General features: G+C 39.0%; 2 protein-coding genes across 2 annotated transcripts; one reads left to right on the top strand and one right to left on the bottom strand.

Annotated features, from left to right (window-relative positions):
• Positions 1 to 2,668: 2,668 nt before the first annotated feature.
• bloc1s1 (biogenesis of lysosomal organelles complex-1, subunit 1) lies at positions 2,669 to 10,685 on the bottom strand. The gene is made up of 4 exons (XM_017704721.1): positions 10,507 to 10,685; positions 7,607 to 7,679; positions 5,587 to 5,719; positions 2,669 to 3,239 (listed from the first exon to the last, which is right to left on the bottom strand). The coding sequence occupies exons 1-4, from the start codon at positions 10,565 to 10,567 to the stop codon at positions 3,129 to 3,131; spliced, it is 378 nt and encodes a 125-aa protein (XP_017560210.1). The 5' UTR covers positions 10,568 to 10,685; the 3' UTR covers positions 2,669 to 3,128.
• A 1,212-nt stretch (positions 10,686 to 11,897) lies between these two features.
• Positions 11,898 to 19,823, top strand: tbc1d20 (TBC1 domain family, member 20). The gene is made up of 8 exons (XM_017704821.2): positions 11,898 to 12,352; positions 14,108 to 14,293; positions 14,408 to 14,488; positions 14,790 to 14,976; positions 15,139 to 15,240; positions 16,610 to 16,751; positions 17,153 to 17,337; positions 18,079 to 19,823. The coding sequence occupies exons 1-8, from the start codon at positions 12,289 to 12,291 to the stop codon at positions 18,341 to 18,343; spliced, it is 1,212 nt and encodes a 403-aa protein (XP_017560310.1). The 5' UTR covers positions 11,898 to 12,288; the 3' UTR covers positions 18,344 to 19,823.
• Positions 19,824 to 19,838: the final 15 nt, after the last annotated feature.

Below are 19,838 nucleotides of genomic sequence, written 5' to 3' on the forward strand. Positions count from 1 at the left end.
TGGTATGCTGGCCAAGCAGGACCAGACAGGTTAAGTCAAGAGGGTTTTATCGTCATTCCATCTATGCACAAGTACACAGTGGAGTGAAATCACGTTCCTTAGAGGAACAACACGGTGCAACATGAAACAGAATAAGTGGTACAATGTGCAAACGTGCAGACGTAAGTGTGCAAAAAAATTAGACTAGACATAATACATTACATATGATAAATAAAACAGACATTAGACACAGTAAACAGACAGGACAGTGCAGCGCCGACACAGCACCCGTTTCTGAGCATGAAGTAGGGGTGTGGAATAAGGTGCAAAGATTACTTAACATGCTGTGATCTGTGAGTAAACACAGTCAGATAACTTACATGAGCACAGCTCAGCAGTTCCAACATAAACCAATACAAACTGGCTTTAACCAGCAATACATTGTTTTATCAACAGTGGTAATTTGCGAGGGCTTTAGCCAGAATGAATACAGTGGGGTGGCCAGGTTAAACCCAGTATTTTTAGAGGGGTGGCAAACTACTTGGAATGAAATGAAACAGGAGTTAATAATGTTCATATAATGTAATATTATTAATAATAATTAATCATTAATTATAATAATAATGTAATATTATTCACTGGTTAAACACACTTTTAAAAACTGCTGAAACTAATTTTGTTCTAGTTTAACCTGATTCATTTTTTTTGTTTGTTTGTTTGTTTCCTATATCATTTTGACTGCTGACACTGGTTAGAATTATACAATCCGCAGCACAACATAAAACAAAAACACTGCACGATATTAATGTAGAAATTTCTTTTGGTGCCTTTAACTGTGTTCCCCAATGTGACCACTACTAACAGCCTCTTTAAGCGAAACGACCAAGCTAACTTTAAGGTTTTGACCAGCGTTCACTATTAGAGGAATGACAAGCTAATTATTGCGGGCACTATCATGTGATTCTTATAACTTATCGGTAACTGCCCTGAAGGCACATTTGATGGCACACAAAGTAGGTAGAAGATCATTTCTCTGATGACTGATTTATTGATAATAGGCGTCTCACTTTGCAAAGCTGGGGTGGCCAGAAGCGTCATACATCAGAGCCGGTTTAAGAGGAGCCTGGCCACTTCCTATTCTCCCTATTATATCAGAAATGTCCTCAATGAATGAGTAAATGGAGCTCAATGAGAAGTTAAAATAGTTTCTAATCACTTGCCTTGAATGTTTCTTTAAGTTTAGAAAGTAGAAGGATGTATTTCACTAAAAAAGCAAAGAAATTTCTTTTTTCTACAGCAAACTGGTTTTGGGCAGCAGGAGGGCAGTGGGGATTCTCCTCTCTACAAGTTCTCTGCATATGTTATGCTAGGGTGTCAATGGCCATGCCTCGGCTACGCTCCTGGGGATGGCTAATACCTTTCTACCATCAAGCTACTCGCTAGCTTGGAACAATGTGGAATGAAGCTGCTGCTTTCTATTGTTCCACAGGCCATTACACTTTGCTAGATCACAGAGATTTACCAGTACATATTATCAGTAAGTTAGCATTCAGTTAAGTGTAGCTGTGCAGTTTAACTGTGTACAGTTTGGCTGTTTGGTTAGCAAAAGCTGCTAACAGTGACTGCAGATATGTGACCCTCCATGACCCTAAATATGAATTCAACAGCGAGCCAACAAATCCTATTCCTCCATGCAAGCACTCATTGTTCTTAATAAGGGAACTCTGTATAGTGGGGGTTTGGGAGCGGATCTAGAATTCCGGATAGTCTCTCCCTCAGAGGCAGCGCATTGTGTAACTCCCCTTCACAAGCACCAAGAGATTTTTTGAAGAAGGCTTAGTCTGCTCACCATTTGCTACTTTTAAAATGCTACTGCTGCTCTGCCTTACTGATTTTACATAATTCACTTCACATTTAATTAATATATACACATAATTAACTTTTACATCCACCAATGCTGTCTTACTACAATATCCAACATGCACCACACAAATACAACCACTGGGAATCCCCCAGTACTAGCATACATAGCCACTGACATAGAGGCTAATAAATTCAGTCATTCGGATTCCTGTCAGTAACATTAGCTACCTGATTTTCATTTGCATTAAAAATGCACTTGCAGTTTTTCAACAGTTGTCCAACTGTCACCAGAAGGGGGATTTTAGTCTTTACACCAGAAAATTTCACTCTAGAGACGCATGTTTACAGCAGATGCGGCCAAATTGTCCCTTTATTTATAGTTGTTTGTTCTGCAGCTCTTTAAATAGAAAAACAAGGCAAAAAGAAGGCCTTTGTTTTATAGCCACAAGTTGAGCAAGTTTCGTGTGTGAAGTTTCTTTCGTCTTCAAGTTCTTAATTAATCCCAGACATGCTTGTGTTTTCTGACATTGTATGGCACATTATTATCTACACCACCAGACAAAGGCATGGACAAAAGTCCTCAAGATGCCACCTACTACTGTTTTTAGCTATGCAGCACACTTTTGTCTACTTTTTTAATGATATAGGAAGGTACAGTGCTAAACGGTGGGGTATAAGCTTCCATTGCATGTTAGCTACATAGGCTTTCTATCTTCAGTTTATCCCACATTCATAAATGTCACTGGCCCTGGCTGTTGGGTTTCTGAGGCTCCAGGGCTCTCATGCTAGAGCCTGACACTCCAACCACACAAAAGGTTGCAAGGCATAATCATAAAAACAGGATTTTATTGTAGTGAACAATAAAACAAAGCAATAATTTACAACGCAAACCATTTTTGATGCAACTTACTATCATAAAAACAAGTTTTGGTTAAACAAAAGGTTCTCCAAACTGATGCTTTATACATCCTTTCAAGGCGTAAAACAATTATGTCAAACTGAAACTGTGCTGTATGCCTTAATCAGGGAATGAATTAGCAGTCCATCATAGACTGGTTACCTGGACATTTCTAAAGCCTACACAATGCATGTGGTGATTCACCACTCAAAATCCTTCTTTAATCTAAAATTCAGCTTATTCTGAATGTGGAAAAGCAGCCCCAAGTATCTTCGCAGTCTCTGTAGTAGATGTGGTCTACACCACTACAGGCTCTTGTATTGCGTCAGGCTGCCTCTCATGTTCACATCAGTAACCAGATCTGCCAGCTGCACGGCTGAAGGTCAGTCTAAGAAGAAGCTGCCTGAAGATGGCCTTTGTGCACATACTCCAGGGCTGTAGCGATAGTCCTCATGTCCATCTCAATGCTGCGAGCCCAGTTCTCCACATCCCCAATTTCCTGGTAAAAAAAAACAAAGAAGATTTCATACTCAAGTCGAGATTCATCTCAACTGCTAGGCAACAACATTGCTCGGGCAAAGCTGGCATGTGCCCTCGCCTTAAGGGAGAGATCATTTCAAATACAAGTAACCATTTCATTCTAACAAATTAGATAAGCACAGATGCATGACCCAAAAATGGAAAACCAACAACGGCGCATACAAGTCTAGAGATGTCATGATATCACTTTTCATTTTCAATATAGATAACCCAAACCTTCAGCAGACACTGAAAATCATCCTTCTTTCTTGAGAAAAAAAACACTAAGCTTTTTTTGGGGGGGTCTATTTTTCAATGCTGTATATTTTACAAAGAAATACGCAGTCAACAACATGGCTTATACAAAGCCAACAACTGTATGTGTGCAAACTTTAGACTATCTAGCATCTTGAGGTGTCATTTACATATCTGTCTATTCATTATACAGCCGTTTAGCCCCTCACACTCATCCAGAAGTTATAAGCAGTGTTTCAGCCCAGACTACTTTTCTGAACTAAGCGCAATAGAGAACAGCCATGCAGAACAGGGATCATTCACATACATCAGCCTAAACGGCACAGTAACAAAAACAGCCTGTGTAATGTAGATGGATAAAGAAAGGCTGGAAAACAATCATATTAAAATGAATTATGACATGTCTTTGGTACACAAACCCATTTAAATGCCAAAAGAGGACCTCAGAGTAAGTTAATAAAAGTAAAACAAGGAGTATATGAGTTATCATTATTATGTTACTAATATTAAATTATATGCAGCATAGAAATTGTTTGTTCTCGTTGGGTGAGGGGGAGCGGTTTTGGACAAGCCAAATCACTTTGGGCACACTTTGTCCATTCCTGGTCTAAGCATTGGCTCTATCATCAGGAAATCACAAGCTTGATTCCTGGCGATGCCACAGCCATCCGTAAGTTCAAGAGAAAACAATTGTACTTCTATTTATAATTGTAATATATAAAAATGCTCATAACTATACACTTTAGTAAAGAAAATAGTTCTATACCAAAGCATGGCCTCATAAAGAACCCTTTGAATGATTAAAGGATTCTTTGCATTGTAAGAGGGTTCTTCAGCTTGGTGGAGAATGTGCTCTATACAGAATCTATATAGCCCCAAAAAGGGTTCTTCTATTGTTACAAGCTTGACACAGTCACAATAGAAGAACCCAGTTTGTTGCTAAATATAGAACCATTTTCAAAAATGTTCTATATAGAACCATCTACAGCACATTCTCCATCAAGATGAAAAAAATAATGCAAAGAACCCTTTACTCATTGAAAGGGTTCTTTGAGTGTTTAGGGTTCTATACAGAACCATTTTCTTTAGTAAAAAAACCCTTGAGGAACCATCATTTTTCAACCTGTACATCAGAGGAAGAATTAGGTTAAATAAGGATAAAAATAAACAAAGAAAAGAACTGTACTTTTATTGTAATACTTTAGATGTTCTCATTGTTCTCATATTAATGTACGGCTACTGTTGTTATCATGTGGTTACATATTATTTTTATAAAATTACATTTTCCATTTCTCTTCAGATGTCCAGAACTTTCTGCAGGCACTGACACTTTTACTTTTGCCTGTGTTATAATGTACAGCAGCTTCAACCCATCAGATTCTGTTTGCTCTGTAAACTATGTGGGGCATCAGAACCGAGACAGACAACAGCTTTGAGGGCTTGAGTCAAATTAAGACTTCATTACTTTGTTTTCAGAAACAGCAAAACTCAAAACTGCTCTGAATGTTTTCCCTCATTACTTTTTTAACACCACAGGAATGAATTCACTGTGGCATAACTCTGCAGATTAGGAGTTCCTCCAATCATGTCAAACCCAGCAAACGAACTTAACTCGCTGTCTACTTGCTCGTCTTTCTTCTTTTGTCTATTTTCAATGTTTTCCCTCAGGAAAGACACAGATTCACTTCACTTGGCACCATCTCTACCAAGACCTAACAGCCCCCATGGGAAACTCCAGGCTGTTCAGAGAGAGTTCAGCAAGTTTTTATCCTTGGTATTTGCTTTACTGCACAGAACTGCAGAATATCATTATACATGATATAGTTACTGTTACAGCAGTTATCAAACAGATACTGTGACATTTTGCACACAGACTGGGAGACTGATGTCATGTGGGAACATGATGTGAGAGATGATATTAAAATACTGTTCACGACAGAAATAATTCAATCAAAATCTTATTTCATGAGCCTACAATTCTCAACCCACCAGAAAAAGAAGGAGGACACTGATAAATGAACTGACACAGGAGTAAAAACCACACCTGACCTGATGGAACAAGGACAATGTACCTTTAAGGCCTGGTTGAAGCCTTCCACCATGCTGATCCACTGGGCTGTCTGCTTGGCGAACTGACCAGCCTGCACCTGCAAGGTCTTCACCTCGTGATCCAGCTTGCGCTGATTCACATAGGCCTGGGCGACACTGCCAGAAGACACAGGTGGCATCTTAAATGCTCGAACATATATCCACAAGAAAAAAGCTGTCACAGTTCTGATGACAGGTTTAATCTAGAACACTTATTTATTCAGGATGACAACGTGGAAAGCACAGGTCATCCTTAAATGGTACTTTAACTAACGTCAGATGTTTTACTTGCATTTTTGTCACAGAACTACACGTTTCAATGTCATTGATATGGAACAACATGAATCATTTTCAAAAGTCGATAAATGGGGACAAAACTATAATTACATATCATATTTTAAAACGGTACTATATGGAGGCACCAAAGCTCAAAACATTTTCACAGCAAGTCAGAGTTTTACAAACTTTGGCGGTAACAGTGCTACGAAAAAGCAAAATGTGCAGCACTATAAATAAGAACTGGTCATGAAGTCACTGTGGTGGTGATGAGCGTGCTGGTGTGTTTTAGCACTACAGTATTTTCAGCAGTATCCTGGGCAACAGCCAATCAATATCCCTAATTAAATGAGGTCATACTATATAAAGTGAAGCTCCGATCAACTTCCAAAAGAAACGAAAACACAAAAACAAAGAAAACCAAAACAGCTATAAATTTTAAGAGAAGTGTTGATAAATAATAGCTAATTGTTTCAAAAACAAGAATCAACGTTTTTTAACAGAAAATGTTTTTATTATTGAAAATGGCATATAAAAGAATGAATTTATCTTAAAATTAAACTTTTAATTGTATTAATTATATTTTTGCATATAAGATTTCATTTAGCAATTAAATAATTCAATAATAATAATAAATAATAATAATAATAGTAATAAGCCTTTTTCCAATTCACTATAATTACAGTAATCATTCTTACTAACACAAATTAATCTTCAAAGTGTGGCATTGTTTTTATTACAATTAGAAATTAACATGCTGAAATTGTAATTACTATGGCAAGCAGTTTTGGCTTTTATGTCCTCAGGTCTTTTTTCTCCTCTTTATTCCTACATTTGTAGTTATAAGGTTTTCCACGCTGCTCACTCAGAATTGAATGCACTGCTTAAGTCTCAGTGTGTGATCAAACATGTTTGGAAACATTGTAGAAAATATCGTTTTATCCATGTGAGCTTCTTGCTGGCAAAATTACCACCAGTGTGTTTCAGGTGTTACATACTTTTTTTGCAGGATTGTGTGTGTGAACAAATGTGTTACCACCAGGCGATTTACTTTTACTGTCAGAGTACATCTGGCGCTGTGTTTTATGAATCTGGCTCAATATGTTATAGGCCAAAACCTCAAAATGTAAAATAATAATAATCAGGCAGCAGGCAGTGTATTCAAACCATGCCATGTAATAACTTATTTTGAGGGAGCTTTTAGTGACATTGCATGCTTTTAGGGGTGGATGTCTGGTTCCTATCACCACCACTGTGAACAGACCTTTTGAAGTTCTTCTAGAATGGTGCATTTCACATTAAACCCTCTGACTGACTTTTCTTCCATTTTACCAATATAACAACACAGAAAATTGAAAAAATCCGCGGAATTCCCCTTTAATCAATGAGAGATGTGCTCTACAACGATGTGGCAGGTTTAGATTTTAACATTCTAACACACTTTCACACACTCATCAGAAAAATAAAAATAGGCTAATCAAATCAGAACGGTGTAACAAGCACACTGGACCCCATCCAGTGGTTGCTTATTAAGCCGATTTCATTTCACCATACTGTTTCTCCACAACAATCCCAGATTATGGCTACCGTGTTTGCACGTCACATGCGCAGACGCGTTGTTCTGGATTTACGCTTCTATTTCTGAACATCGATTTATAAATAGACTCTGTTACCAAATACTGAAATGTCATTCCAACCACACAGAGGTAAGATCTCACAGGTTCTTACCCCACATTGAGGTGGTCCACCAAGGCCTCTGTTAAACAAGTGGCTGCTGCTATAGCTTCACGCCGACGTCTCTCTGTGTTAAAGGGATAGAATGAGACAGGAGTGTTAGAGCAGCACAGCAGAAGCACGAAAAAGAACTGGCCAGTATTATTCAATGACCAATTCAATTCAATTCGACATATCTCTATTGGGTTTATCTTCTTTTGCCATGAATGACCAGGCCTATTAAAATGAACTGAAACAAACTCAAGATCAGGCTAGGCCTTCACTACACTCTTCAAAATGATGGGCCTTCAAGGGTTCTTTAGTAAAAAAAAATGGTTCTATGAAGACTCAAAGAACCATTTGCATGATTAAAGGGTTTTTAACATTATGAAAGTATTCCTCATATTGATGCAGAATGTGTTGTAGATGGTTCTATACAGAACTTTTTTGAAAAACGTTAGCACCAAAAAGGGTTCTGCTATTGTTACAATATCATTATAGGTTTTTGGTGCTATATAGAACCCTCTGCAAACTGTGTCTTTACCAAACCACATACAGCACATTCTCCATCACACTGAAGAACTCTTCCATGATGCAAAAAACCCTTTGTTGCATGAGTGTTCATGGTTCTGTACAGAACCATTTTCTTTACTAAAAAACTCTTGAAGAACCACTTTTTTTTAAGGTGTGTACCATAACTGTCCATTCTTTACAAAACGGCACATTTTAGGACCTGTAAATACAATTATTTGTATGAATTCTACTTAAATTTCCGTATAATTAAATCTTTAAGGTGTAAACAAAGTCATTGATTCAGAGTGGTGTGATAGAAAGTGCTCAATTCTAGCGAAACTCACCAAATCACAATTGTTTACTTTTGTCTACGTTCAATGCATTCACAGTGGAGCGGTACATGTAGGCCAGTGTAAGGCAAAATAGTCCCCAAAGAAAACTCATAAAGAAAAACTCAAAAGACTTGGGTAGATTCATCGTGGGTTCTGTACAGTAAATAAAATGGCTATAAACTGTAAAGAAATCTGAATCTGTAAGTTTGAAATGAACCAATTCACACCAAACTACTCTGAATGACTTTGTGTGCATTTCAGCCACTGAATTATGCAGAAACTTTGAAAAATCACTGGAATGCTCCTTTAACTAGGTGCCTTTGGGTCTTCATCATATAATAATAATGTTGAGAAATGATTACATTACAAATACAGAAAGCAGCTCGGTTCTGAGTCTTCTGAGTTTTGGGCACTATTTGATAAATTGATTAAAAGATGTTTCAGACCAAACTTTTGTCACAAAACCAGTGGTGGACAGTAACTAAGTAAATGTAATTGGTTACTATACTAAAGTAGTTTTTTGTGTATCTGTACTTTACTTTAAGTTTTTTCATTTTGGGTGACTTTTTATTTTCACTCCACTACATTTCAAAGTCAAATATCTGACTTTTTACTCCACTTAATTTTGAGAAATCTGTCGTTCCTTTTGGTTCTTTGTGTGTATAAAAACGTAACATGTCAAAAACGAAATAAGCACAAAGCAAGAACACCAATTAGGGCACAGTGGTCACTTTGTTCTGAACTTGTTTTGACTTGTTGGTCATACCAACCCAGTGCAGCACACGGTTCAACGTCAGCGCAGCAGCGTAAAACTTTGGAAGCACGTACGTCACCTAAATGATGACCTAACCTAACTTGTAAATAGTTTGTAAATGTGTAAATAGACCACAATATAGAAATATGTACACATATGCAGTCGTGACTGGCGTGTTTCTTTTTTTCTGAATTCATACAAACACGATTTCATTTTATAGTAAATTAGTTTCGGTTAGTTTATGTTTATGAACAGAGACCTACAGATCAACATAGGAAAACGTATTTGTGATCCTGAGTTTAAAGCAAGTTTTTCTTTCAGCTTGTAACTAATTTACAAAGTAATCTTAAACTGAAACTTTGCCTGTTTGTAAAAGTGATTTCAGAGCCACTCGGTTCTCCCTGATGGAAACTGTTTACCTTCAGTGTTTTGTGCTTATGATCATTTTAATAGACGTCAGCATCACTAATTAATGACTTTCTATTAAAAGACTGGTTTACCAAGAGAGACGCTGGAGGATTTTCACCCAAAATGAGTTCATGAAGCGAGTCTTGTTATAAAAATGATAACAGGACATCAGAGCCATAATTCATCTTTTAGTACTTTTAATTTCGATACTTAAGTTCATTTGAAGGCAAATACTTTTGTACTTTTACCCAAGTTGAGGTCTAGAGTAAGGACTTCTACTTTTACTGGAGTAATATTTTACCTTGGGTATCTCTACTTTAACCCAAGTATATGATTTGTGTACTTCGTCCACTACTGCACAAAACTCATGGAACAATACTGTAAAACAATGTCTCTGACAGCAGGCAGTGTATTCATTACCACCTCGTGTAGTTACTGTCTGTGAGGGAGCTTTTAGAGGTGGACGTCTGGTTCCTATCACCACCACTGTGAACAATTCTGACTCGGTATCTCTAGAACAGAGAATTTTGCACCAAACCACTCTGAATGACTCCGTTTACATCTTATTTAAGATTATTTGTGCGCATTATCATTTAATTAGGCACAAATAAATAAATCGCTGTAGCCCCTTTTTTTAAATTACAGCAGAACCTCTGACTAGATGGACAAACGTTGGCTTGATAGCCACCTAGGTTAGCTAGCTAGCCAACACGCCTCTAGCAAAGGTGAAGTCCGCTTCTGAGTCGCCTGCTTCTTTCCCTTTCCACCTTAAACTGTGCAGCAGTTATTACTATAACGCCTCAGGCGCCAGAATGTAACTGCTGCACCATTTAAGGTGGAACGGGGAAATTCGAACAAGAAGCTGGCGAATAGGAAGCCAACTCGTCTCTAAAATATTGCAACGTTACCTTGAAGCTCCTTCCTTTCGTTTTGTTTTGCTTGATGTTCCTTTAACAGCCGGGAGAGCATTGTCTTTCGTCTACTGCGATACAATTTTATGCAGAAATGACAGACTTTTTAAGAAAAATGCGGAAAATGTAGTTATTTGGGGTTGTCGGTCAGTGAGATTCACGTGACAGACAACAGTGTAAACACAAGATCATAACGATACCTTCATATTAAAAGTCCCTGCGCTGCGAGGCAGTAGGATGCACAAATAACCCATTTATCGGGCAATGACAGAGAATTACAAGGTATTATATACATCTAAAACAATATTCCAATTAGTATAGGGAATATCTCCATTTTCGTAGGTCTTTATTTTGCTGTAAGAAAACTATATATAGGCTTCGTCTCTTTTCCACTGCTCAGAATGACCTACACTCATAGAAGATGGTTCCTCAAGGGTTTTACAGCAAAGGAAATGTCCCAATGTAGAGCCATAAATTCTATATAGAACCATTTCATGCGTAAACGGTTCTTTTCATGGTGAAATGGTTCTTCAGCTTGATGGAGAATGTGTTGTATATGGTCCTAAATAGAACCTTTTGAAAATGGTTCTCCACAGCACCACATTGGAAGAACAACAGCAGAAGAAAGTGCCATTGAATGATTTTAGATTGAATTATGCAAAAAAAATAGAAATATCGATGGAATATAACCCCACCAATTTGTATAACTTGTGAGCCAGAATTGTTCACAGTGGCGGTGACAGGAACTAGATATCCACCTCTAAAAGGTCCCTCACAGAAGGCTATTTCATAAAATACATCGGCCCTGCTAATTATACAATATCAGCAGTGATTTATTTATTTGCTTATGTTCACTGTGGTTTTGGATAGTAAATAAAAAAAGATATTTTTTGTGTTGTTTAATTATAGGGGCAGTTGTGGGCTGGAGGTTAGGGATCCAGCCTTGTGACTGGAAGGTCCATGACTGAGGTGTCCTTGAGCAAGACGCCTAACCCCCAACTGCTCCCCGGGCGCTGCGGATTGGGCTGCCCACCGCTCCGGACAAGTGTGCTCACTGCCCCCTAGTGTGTATGTGGTGTTTCACTTCACGGATGGGTTAAATGCGGAGGTGAAATTTCCCCGTTGTGGGACTAATAAGGGTCACTTAATCTTAATCTTTATGCTGACCCCTGGTTCATATCACCACCACTGTAAAGAAATCTGAGTCTCTATAATGAACTGTTTCTAAACTACACGGAATGTCTCGGGGTACATCTCAAGGACTGAGTTCAGTCATTTCCAGTCATTCGGAAAGTTTGAAAAATTAGTGGAATGTCCATTTAAGTAGCTCTCAAAGCAAATCGGTTGTGGGGACTTTTATTATGTCGGGTCGCTAACGTTAATGTAGGCCACTTCTTCTGTGGGGGGAAAAAAAAGAGTCTGACTCTCAGCCCAGAGAAGATGCTGCTGCTACCAAGACATCGCTGTTTTTATCATGTACGGACAAAAACGGCCACTATGTAGTGGATTTGTTTTCTCTGTAACTCCAGGGCGCCTCAGTTTAGCCGTTTGACATGTTTAAGAAACAGCGGAGTCCGTAAAAGAGGTAAAGAGCGCCAGCGGTGCTCCGGGATGTGGCCTTTCTGAAAGCTGCAGCTAGCTGTTATGCTAGCATGACGAACGGCGCACGGACTCGTATGAACACAAGCAAATCCATGGTGGAGGGAAGACGTCCTCTTTTTACGAGCTGAAGCAAAAAAGAGACAGTTCGCTGAGCGTTTTGCTAGCTATGTCGACATTATGAACCTGAAAAAATCCAGAAGCGTTGGAGCGTCCTCCCCTTTGAATGGGCTCGGAAAACAAGGTAACCTAACCGTCAACGAGGAAAGTTTTACATGGCTATTACTAAATAAGGCTGCGGTTCAAAAAGTCAACAGTTTACATTTTGTTCCTACCAGTTGGTTGGTGTCAAAAGCAGCGTTTCAAAATTTCTGGACTGTGTGATCTGTTCACGCGTATACATGATCAGTTATACCGAAGACGATACGTCATGTTAGCACGATATTTATTTTTAACGATAACGAGTCTTAAGTTGAAAAACGATCATGAAACGTTCATTTCACTTTTACTGAATCCAGTTACACGGGCCTGATTATACTATCTCTGTAATGAAATTTGCAGTTGGTCTGTGTTTTAAGCTCTGATGATATCTACAACAGCTTATGTTGAGAAAAGCGCACTGTGATGCAAGTTATCTCCGTGACGACACAGTATCGTCATATTGTCCACGCCTAGTTTCTTCACATCACAACAATACCTCTTAAATCACCTTTTAACATTTGAGTCTGGGGTGCTGCCAACTTTATGTTACTCTTGTGAGCTAATGAAAAGTTAGTTCATTTTTTTCAGTCACTTCTGTAAGACAGCTGTCTGAAAAGCCGTTATGTTTATATAGAAAATGTTTCAGTCTAGGGCTGGGCAGCATAACCGTATTTAATCAGTTCTATCACAGTATGTCACTATGCCTTTCTGAGCATATTGTGATGGGTGGGCGATATGGCAGAAGTATACTGCCATAATTCGAGAAGTTCATGATGCATGAAATTTAGTTTTTTGAAGATTTAAAAGGTTGGAACAGACAAATAGCAACAGTAGTGGCATATAGAAAAATACTGTAATAAAAAATGTAAACTGCATTGATGTTCATTCAATTTAAACAGGCCTAATTGTGCTTGCTTGAGATGCTCATGTAGTTAGCCATTGTTTTCTTAGTGCTGACAATATCCACGATATGCTCTGAAAGTACATGATTTATCAGGATGATGATATTGCCCACCCCTGTAAACACTGAACTTTTAACAATTTTTGACTTTAAATTGCTGGTTCATTTTTGGTAAACTCCTCAGAAGTTCTCTCTTCTGTCAAGAGGACTTCTGCCTGTTTGTGTGTTTTTCTTTTTTTTTTTTATTTCTCCCCCCATGGGAATCTCAACGGCTGCTGTTTTCAAGAAAGAAATCTGATTGAGGGAAGAGGTCAAGAATCACATTTCACAATGGCTGATAAGGCTTCTCTGTGCAAACCAGCAAGCCATATTCCCACTGGAATTGCTGAAGAAGTCACTTCACATATAAACAACTGTCCACAAGTATCCAGACGGTCCTTCTAATGAGTGAATTTAGCTACTTTGCGGTGCTTCCCTTGCTGATGCAGGAGTTCAGTTGTGCATGCATAGCTAGTATAAGCATCAAGGAGCAGCCTCCAATGAGTCTAAGGTCACCATGTGCAATACCAGGAGTGGGCTAAAGCCCCCCCCAAATTGGGCTGTGGAGCAGTGGAACTGTTCTCTGGAGTGATGGAGCTCCATCCAGTAAATTTAGGATTTGGAGTGTGATCCAGAACTGATCATCCAACATCAGTACCTGATCTCACTAATGATCTTATGGCTGAATGCGATCAAATCCCCACAGCAAAGTTCCAACATCTACTCTTGAGGAAAGGCTTTATGGTAGAGGCTGCAGCAAACTCACTATTAATGAAACATCTTTAGCCATTTGAACTGTTACATGCTATTCATTGCAATTCTGACGACCCACTCTGACCGTCTGAATCAAATTGGCAGATGCTGAGTCGAGGAAGAAGAGGAAGATGGCAGAGATCACGCAGGCTCTCAGTATGACTCCTGTTGATGTGGGTGCGCTGAGAAGGATGGCCATCAGCGAAGGAGGTCTGCTGACTGATGAAATCCGATGCAAAGTCTGGCCCAGGCTTCTAAATGTGCCTGTAGGCAGCATACTTGAAGAACTTGGTAGGTTAATTCTTGACACACTGTGTCTGTGCATGGCCCTAATGTTGATTGTTAAGTGCCACTGTTGTGGGTAGATAATCTATATTCATTGTGTTTAATTCATTCTTTCTTCAGATAAGGTGGAGAGAGAGAATAATAAAGACTACAACCAAGTGCTCTTGGACGTGCAGAGGTCCCTGAGACGCTTTCCTCCAGGTTGGTGTTAGACATGCCTTTGCATACAAACAATACAAATAATGGAAAAACAACTGCAGATAGTTTAAGAAGAGTGGGTAATAGCATGAATAGTCCAGGTTTATTGTATTTAGTGCAGCACAGTATGTGAAATGATACATTATCATTGTATTTATAGTTTTGATGCGATTTTTAAGTGTAGGACTACTGTCTCTTCTCCAGTTTATGACGTTGGAAAAAAATATGTTGTGACACATCATGTATTGTGAAAACATCCAGAAGTATTGTGATATTACACTTTTCATATCTCAAACGTGTGCAGGGATGCCTGATGAGCAGAGGGAAGGTCTGCAGGAGGAGCTGATTGACATCATTCTGTGGGTGCTGCAGAAAAACCCTCAGCTGCACTATTACCAGGGCTATCACGACATCGTGGTCACTTTTCTGCTGGTCCTGGGCGAGCGCCTTGCCACTGCCCTGGTGGAGAAGCTCTCCACACATCATCTCAGGTGGTGCCATTTTTTTAGTAAAGTGTGCTCTGTTGCCTTCGGTTACATTCCCAAAACATTCTGATACTCCAGTCACTCAGTGGACTTAACCTAAAAATCTAACTTGTTATATTTCTTCATCTTCGTTTTTATTATTGAGAATTTTCTTTTTTTCTGCTACAGGGACTTTATGGACCCCACCATGGACAACACAAAACACATACTGAACTACCTTATGCCAATTATAGAACGAGTCAACCCAGAGGTGTATGACTTCATGCAGCAGTGAGTTCAGTGATTTGATTGTGTTGATGTAATTTAAGGGCGATTTCATATCTGCCTTGTTTGGTTCCAGTCAAGCATTTTCTTTACTTTGATTTGTTCTGGCCAGTCTGAGATCTCCACCTGTACTCAGATCTGCTCCAAAACAAGGGAATTAAACATCAGAGCATACTTTCCTCTTCATCTAGCAGCACATCTGCATTGCGTTGTCCACATAATTTGACTGTTTTCACATTTCACTCGTGACCTGCTGTTTCTAACCGCAGACAAGTTGTAGCAAAGCATTTGAGTTTGACACATAAGTGTGGCCAGGCATCAGGGATCTGTACAGTTCAAGTACTGTTTATCTTATTAATCGGATTGTGAGATATATATAAGTTTAAGTTTAAGTGATACTGTTTTGATCCCACAACCGGGGAAATTCCATCTCCGCATTTAACCCATCCATGCAAGTGAAACACCACACACACACTAGGGGGCAGTGAGCACACTTGCCCGGAGCGGTGGGCAGCCCTATCCACGGCGCCCGGGGAGCAATTGGGGGTTAGGTGTCTTGCTCAACACCTCAGTCATGGACTGTCGGTGCTGGGGATTGAACCGGCAACCTTCCGGTCACAGGGCCAGTTCCCTAACCTCCAGCCCACGACTGCCCCCATATTTCTTGACCTGCTGTTTCTAACCTGTTTCTAACACATACATATAAAATGTATGTGTGTGTGTGTCTCGTGCAACATGGAGAGAATCATGCGTTCTGTCAAAAGTGAAGAGTAGATCTGAATTTTCTACTGTAATGGGTTGATGAAAGCATTAAAACATTTTCCTTTTTGGCACTAATTGAGTAAAATTTGAAAGTAACAGAGCATTTGTATCCCAGCCAAATTTCTGACCAATCAAGGAACACCTACATGGTACACTTTAGCAGTTGTAATGTAAACCACCAAACCAAATGGGACAAAAATACAGTGTTACTAAAACCAACACTGTGGTGCAGATCTTAGCAAACAAACTAGGTGTTAAAACTAAGTATGAAAAATAAGGGATCAGTAAATGTAAGAGCCTTTAAATATTTCATGATTGTTAAGATGTGTCTTGGTAGCTGATAATGTGATGTTGTAAATGGAATTAAGGCCCCTGTCTTATTGGTGTCTTATTTTTCAATAAACTTGATGAATATCAGTTTTTTAGTTTTGAGAGATTTAAAACACGAGGAAGCTTAATGGAATTTTGCCGAGTGGGAAAAGCCCCAGCTTTAATCACCATTATGTAACATTCAGACTGAAGCCTATTCATTGTGTAAACTCAATACTTCACCCAGCTTTAAGTGCCAGTTACTTCATGTGAAATTAATAAGGCCACTCTTGTTTCTCTTCAGAGCGGAGGTGGGCACCATCTTCGCCCTAAGCTGGCTCATCACCTGGTTCGGACACGTGTTATCAGATTTTCGGCATGTAGTGCGGTTGTACGATTTCTTCCTGGCCTGCCATCCTTTGATGCCAATTTATTTTGCTGCTGTGGTGAGTTCTTTCACTTGAAATGCAACACAAAGCGTGCAGTTACTTCAGTACAAGCTGTTTCTATAATTAGAGGTCAATAATGTCCTCTTGTTCAAAAAAGGGATTTTTTGGATGCTGCTATTTTTGGTACAGAATGACAGGCTGACAGGGTTCAAAGAAAGTTGAACAGAACAAACATTTGCAGACAACTGTCGTTTTGCGGACTCCAGAACTTTGTGTTTGCTAAGGCCAAGATGAGCATCAGTAGCTCAGCAGCTGTTACTAGGTGTATTGAGGTTCTGCTGCTTTGCATCATCCTTCATCTGATCCTACATTTTAGAAAAGGAGCACAAACAGCACTTGTTTGCCTCGTTGACTGCATTGTCTCTTGTTGTGAATGTCTGTATCGAAATTGTGCTCAGATCGTGCTGTATCGGGAGGAGGAGGTGTTGGACTGTGAGTGTGATATGGCGATGCTGCACCACCTGCTGTCTCAGATCCCTCAGGACCTGCCCTATGAAACGCTTATCAGCCGCGCTGGAGACCTCTTTGTCCAGTTCCCACCTTCCGAGCTGGCCAAGGAAGCAGCTCAGCAACGCAGTCAGCAGTGAGTGACTTCTGCTACTATCGATTCACTTTCACTTTGTTTCCTTTTGTCCTTTTTGCATGACACGTTCATTACCACTTTGTATTTTACATTTTAGGTAGCAAGTCACGTACTGTATATGAACATTCTAGATAATTAATGCAACATCATATCAGCAGTGAAGTGCATATCTGTCATTGTGTTATGTTCATTATTCAGATTGTAAAGGGCCTACATAATGACAAACATTTTCCTTGGTTTTGTTAAATAAGAGTTAATAAGAGTTTGCCATATTGTCCAATTCCATATTGCTCATATATGAACACCAAGTAGCAAAAAAGTCTGATTTGAATTCCTCATGGTTGTGATGTCACAGCTGTGAACAAATATGCATATGATGCACCATTCAGCATTGAGTCCCAGCATAACCGTTTGCTCCACATTTCAGCCCAGACTGCTATTCGAATGTGGTCCAATATGGAGCATCTAATCATAACAGAGGTCATTCCCATATAGCAGTAAAAACTGACAACTATTCTAATAGGTAAAGACAGGGTGTAAAATGAATGAACATTTTTGGTGCATAAAGTCATACAAGTTTTATAAGTTTTTTAAGTGCACTGAAAGAAAAGGAAAAAGAAATAGTAATCATGCTTTCTAGACCTCCTTTTTAGTGCCAGCTAGGGCAAAGTGTTGTCTTTCAGAGGTGTTTTTAAATGTGCAATTCAAACACCAAAAATAACAGTTCATTTTGCCCTCCAGAACCGCCGCCTCTACCTTCAAAGACTTTGAGTTGGCCTCGGCCCAGCAGCGGCCAGACTCGGTGCTTCGGCAGAGGAGGAAGGAGCAACAGCAGCAGGCTCCGGTCGAGGCTCAGAGGGGCACCATGGCAGTGGTCCAGCCCACCGCCCGCCGCTTCGTCAGACTGGCCGTCATGGGCCTAACCGTGGCCTTGGGAGCCGCCGCCTTAGCCGTAGTGAACTCTGCTCTGGAATGGGCCCCTAAATTTGACCTCCTTTTCCCTTAAGTGAAGGAGCCGACTGAATGACCCCTCTCTCCCTGAGGACTTTAGGAGGGGCTGTTTGCAAAACATTTTTCTGTCTTTTTTTTATATATATATACTTGTGAAGCCAACAAGACTAATAAATATGGTCTTCTGCAAAAGTTTGCCCTGGTCAAATTACTGTTTTGGTGATTTTCTGAGTGAAAATAAATTCTCTACAGAGAACATAACACACAATTTGGGGGAAAAAATAAAATGTGGCTTGTGACATTTTATATTGTATTTCATTACCAATATGTTAAAAAAATTGACATTGTGATATAAAATTAGGAGAAAATGTTATGCTTAAGTTGTTCCCTGGAGAGGATGCAAAATCAACAAAATGTAACTTGACCAGGGGTGTTCAAACTTTTGCATACAGCTGTATTTTATGCTAAGAGAGATTATGTCTCCCCATGAGTTTCACTTGATCATCAGATTTGTTTGCCTCAAGTAACTACTGAGCCCTGAGGAGTCTCACTTCTACTTTCAAGGGTTTACGTAAACGTCCAGCGAGCCCAGAACAGACATCTTTTGTGCCCAAATCCATTAGATGGTATCCCCTTTAGCTTTTAATAATGTCGAGACCAAAAATCTTTTTGTTGAAGTCCCATCTTTGTATTGTTGGCACTTTTAATTTGATCTTTTGTAAGTGTAGTCAGGTATCTCTCTGATAAAGCCCATTATTTTCTATATGTGCTCTTCAAATGACCATAATTGAACATAAAAAGTGTAGATTCTTTTTAAATGATCTTGATAATTTGTATGTTGTTTGGAAAAGGACAAAGAGGTGTGATTTTGATGTATTTTATGATATATAGATGTATTCACCCTCAAAGCCACTGATACTCCTCAGATTGCACAGTACAGATTACTATGGAAAATAGTTTTAGCTGCATTTTATGCAATGACCTCCATTTCTCACTAATTTAGTAAGTACTAAGACGACTCTGTGAGTAATTAATTAATCAGTTCTGAAGTGTTGAAATCAATGTGTTGACAGTAAAAAGTGGGATGGCTTTAGTTCCTTAATGACATGGTCGTAGAAACCAATGTAATTTAACGGTGCATATAAATACTGTTTTTCATTTGTTTTTGTTTTTTTTTTATTTTGGATATCAGCTCAGAATAGATTATATTATTTTCACTAATCACTTTGTAACTGAACTCTGAACCGCATCATGTCGCATTGTTTATCTTAAAAATTAAACAATGCTTGGTTGTACACATTCACGATTTCCGTATGTAATCCATATCTTAAGCATCACACTGGTATCCATAGTGGATTATAAGTTATTAATATTTTTTTTCAGTAATATTTTATTTGCACTGAAATCTGTTCATGTTTGCTGGTTGCACTTTGAGCGATTGTGCTAAGTTGTCTCTGACTTGCTTGTCATTTCAGCTAATTTCATTAAGCTGCAAAATATGTTCAAAAACAAATAAACTTCTAAAAATCAAAAAAGCAAATGTCATTTTT

This window comes from Pygocentrus nattereri, chromosome 21 (genome assembly GCF_015220715.1).
Source record: "Pygocentrus nattereri isolate fPygNat1 chromosome 21, fPygNat1.pri, whole genome shotgun sequence".
Taxonomy (NCBI): Eukaryota; Metazoa; Chordata; class Actinopteri; order Characiformes; family Serrasalmidae; genus Pygocentrus; species Pygocentrus nattereri.

Bases quoted from the DNA above. Each gene is read 5' to 3' on its own strand.
- tbc1d20 (XM_017704821.2), top strand. From the start codon at position 12,289: ATGAACCTGAAAAAATCCAGAAGCGTTGGAGCGTCCTCCCCTTTGAAT. The intron at 14,977-15,138 runs GTGGTGCCATTT...TTTCTGCTACAG, and splicing joins CTCTCCACACATCATCTCAG to GGACTTTATGGACCCCACCA. The intron at 15,241-16,609 runs GTGAGTTCAGTG...GTTTCTCTTCAG, and splicing joins GTGTATGACTTCATGCAGCA to AGCGGAGGTGGGCACCATCT.
- bloc1s1 (XM_017704721.1), bottom strand. From the start codon at position 10,567: ATGCTCTCCCGGCTGTTAAAGGAACATCAAGCAAAACAAAACGAAAGG. The intron at 5,720-7,606 runs GTAAGAACCTGT...GTCTTCTGGCAG, and splicing joins GTGGACCACCTCAATGTGGG to TGTCGCCCAGGCCTATGTGA. The intron at 3,240-5,586 runs GTACATTGTCCT...TTTTTTTACCAG, and splicing joins GCTTCAACCAGGCCTTAAAG to GAAATTGGGGATGTGGAGAA.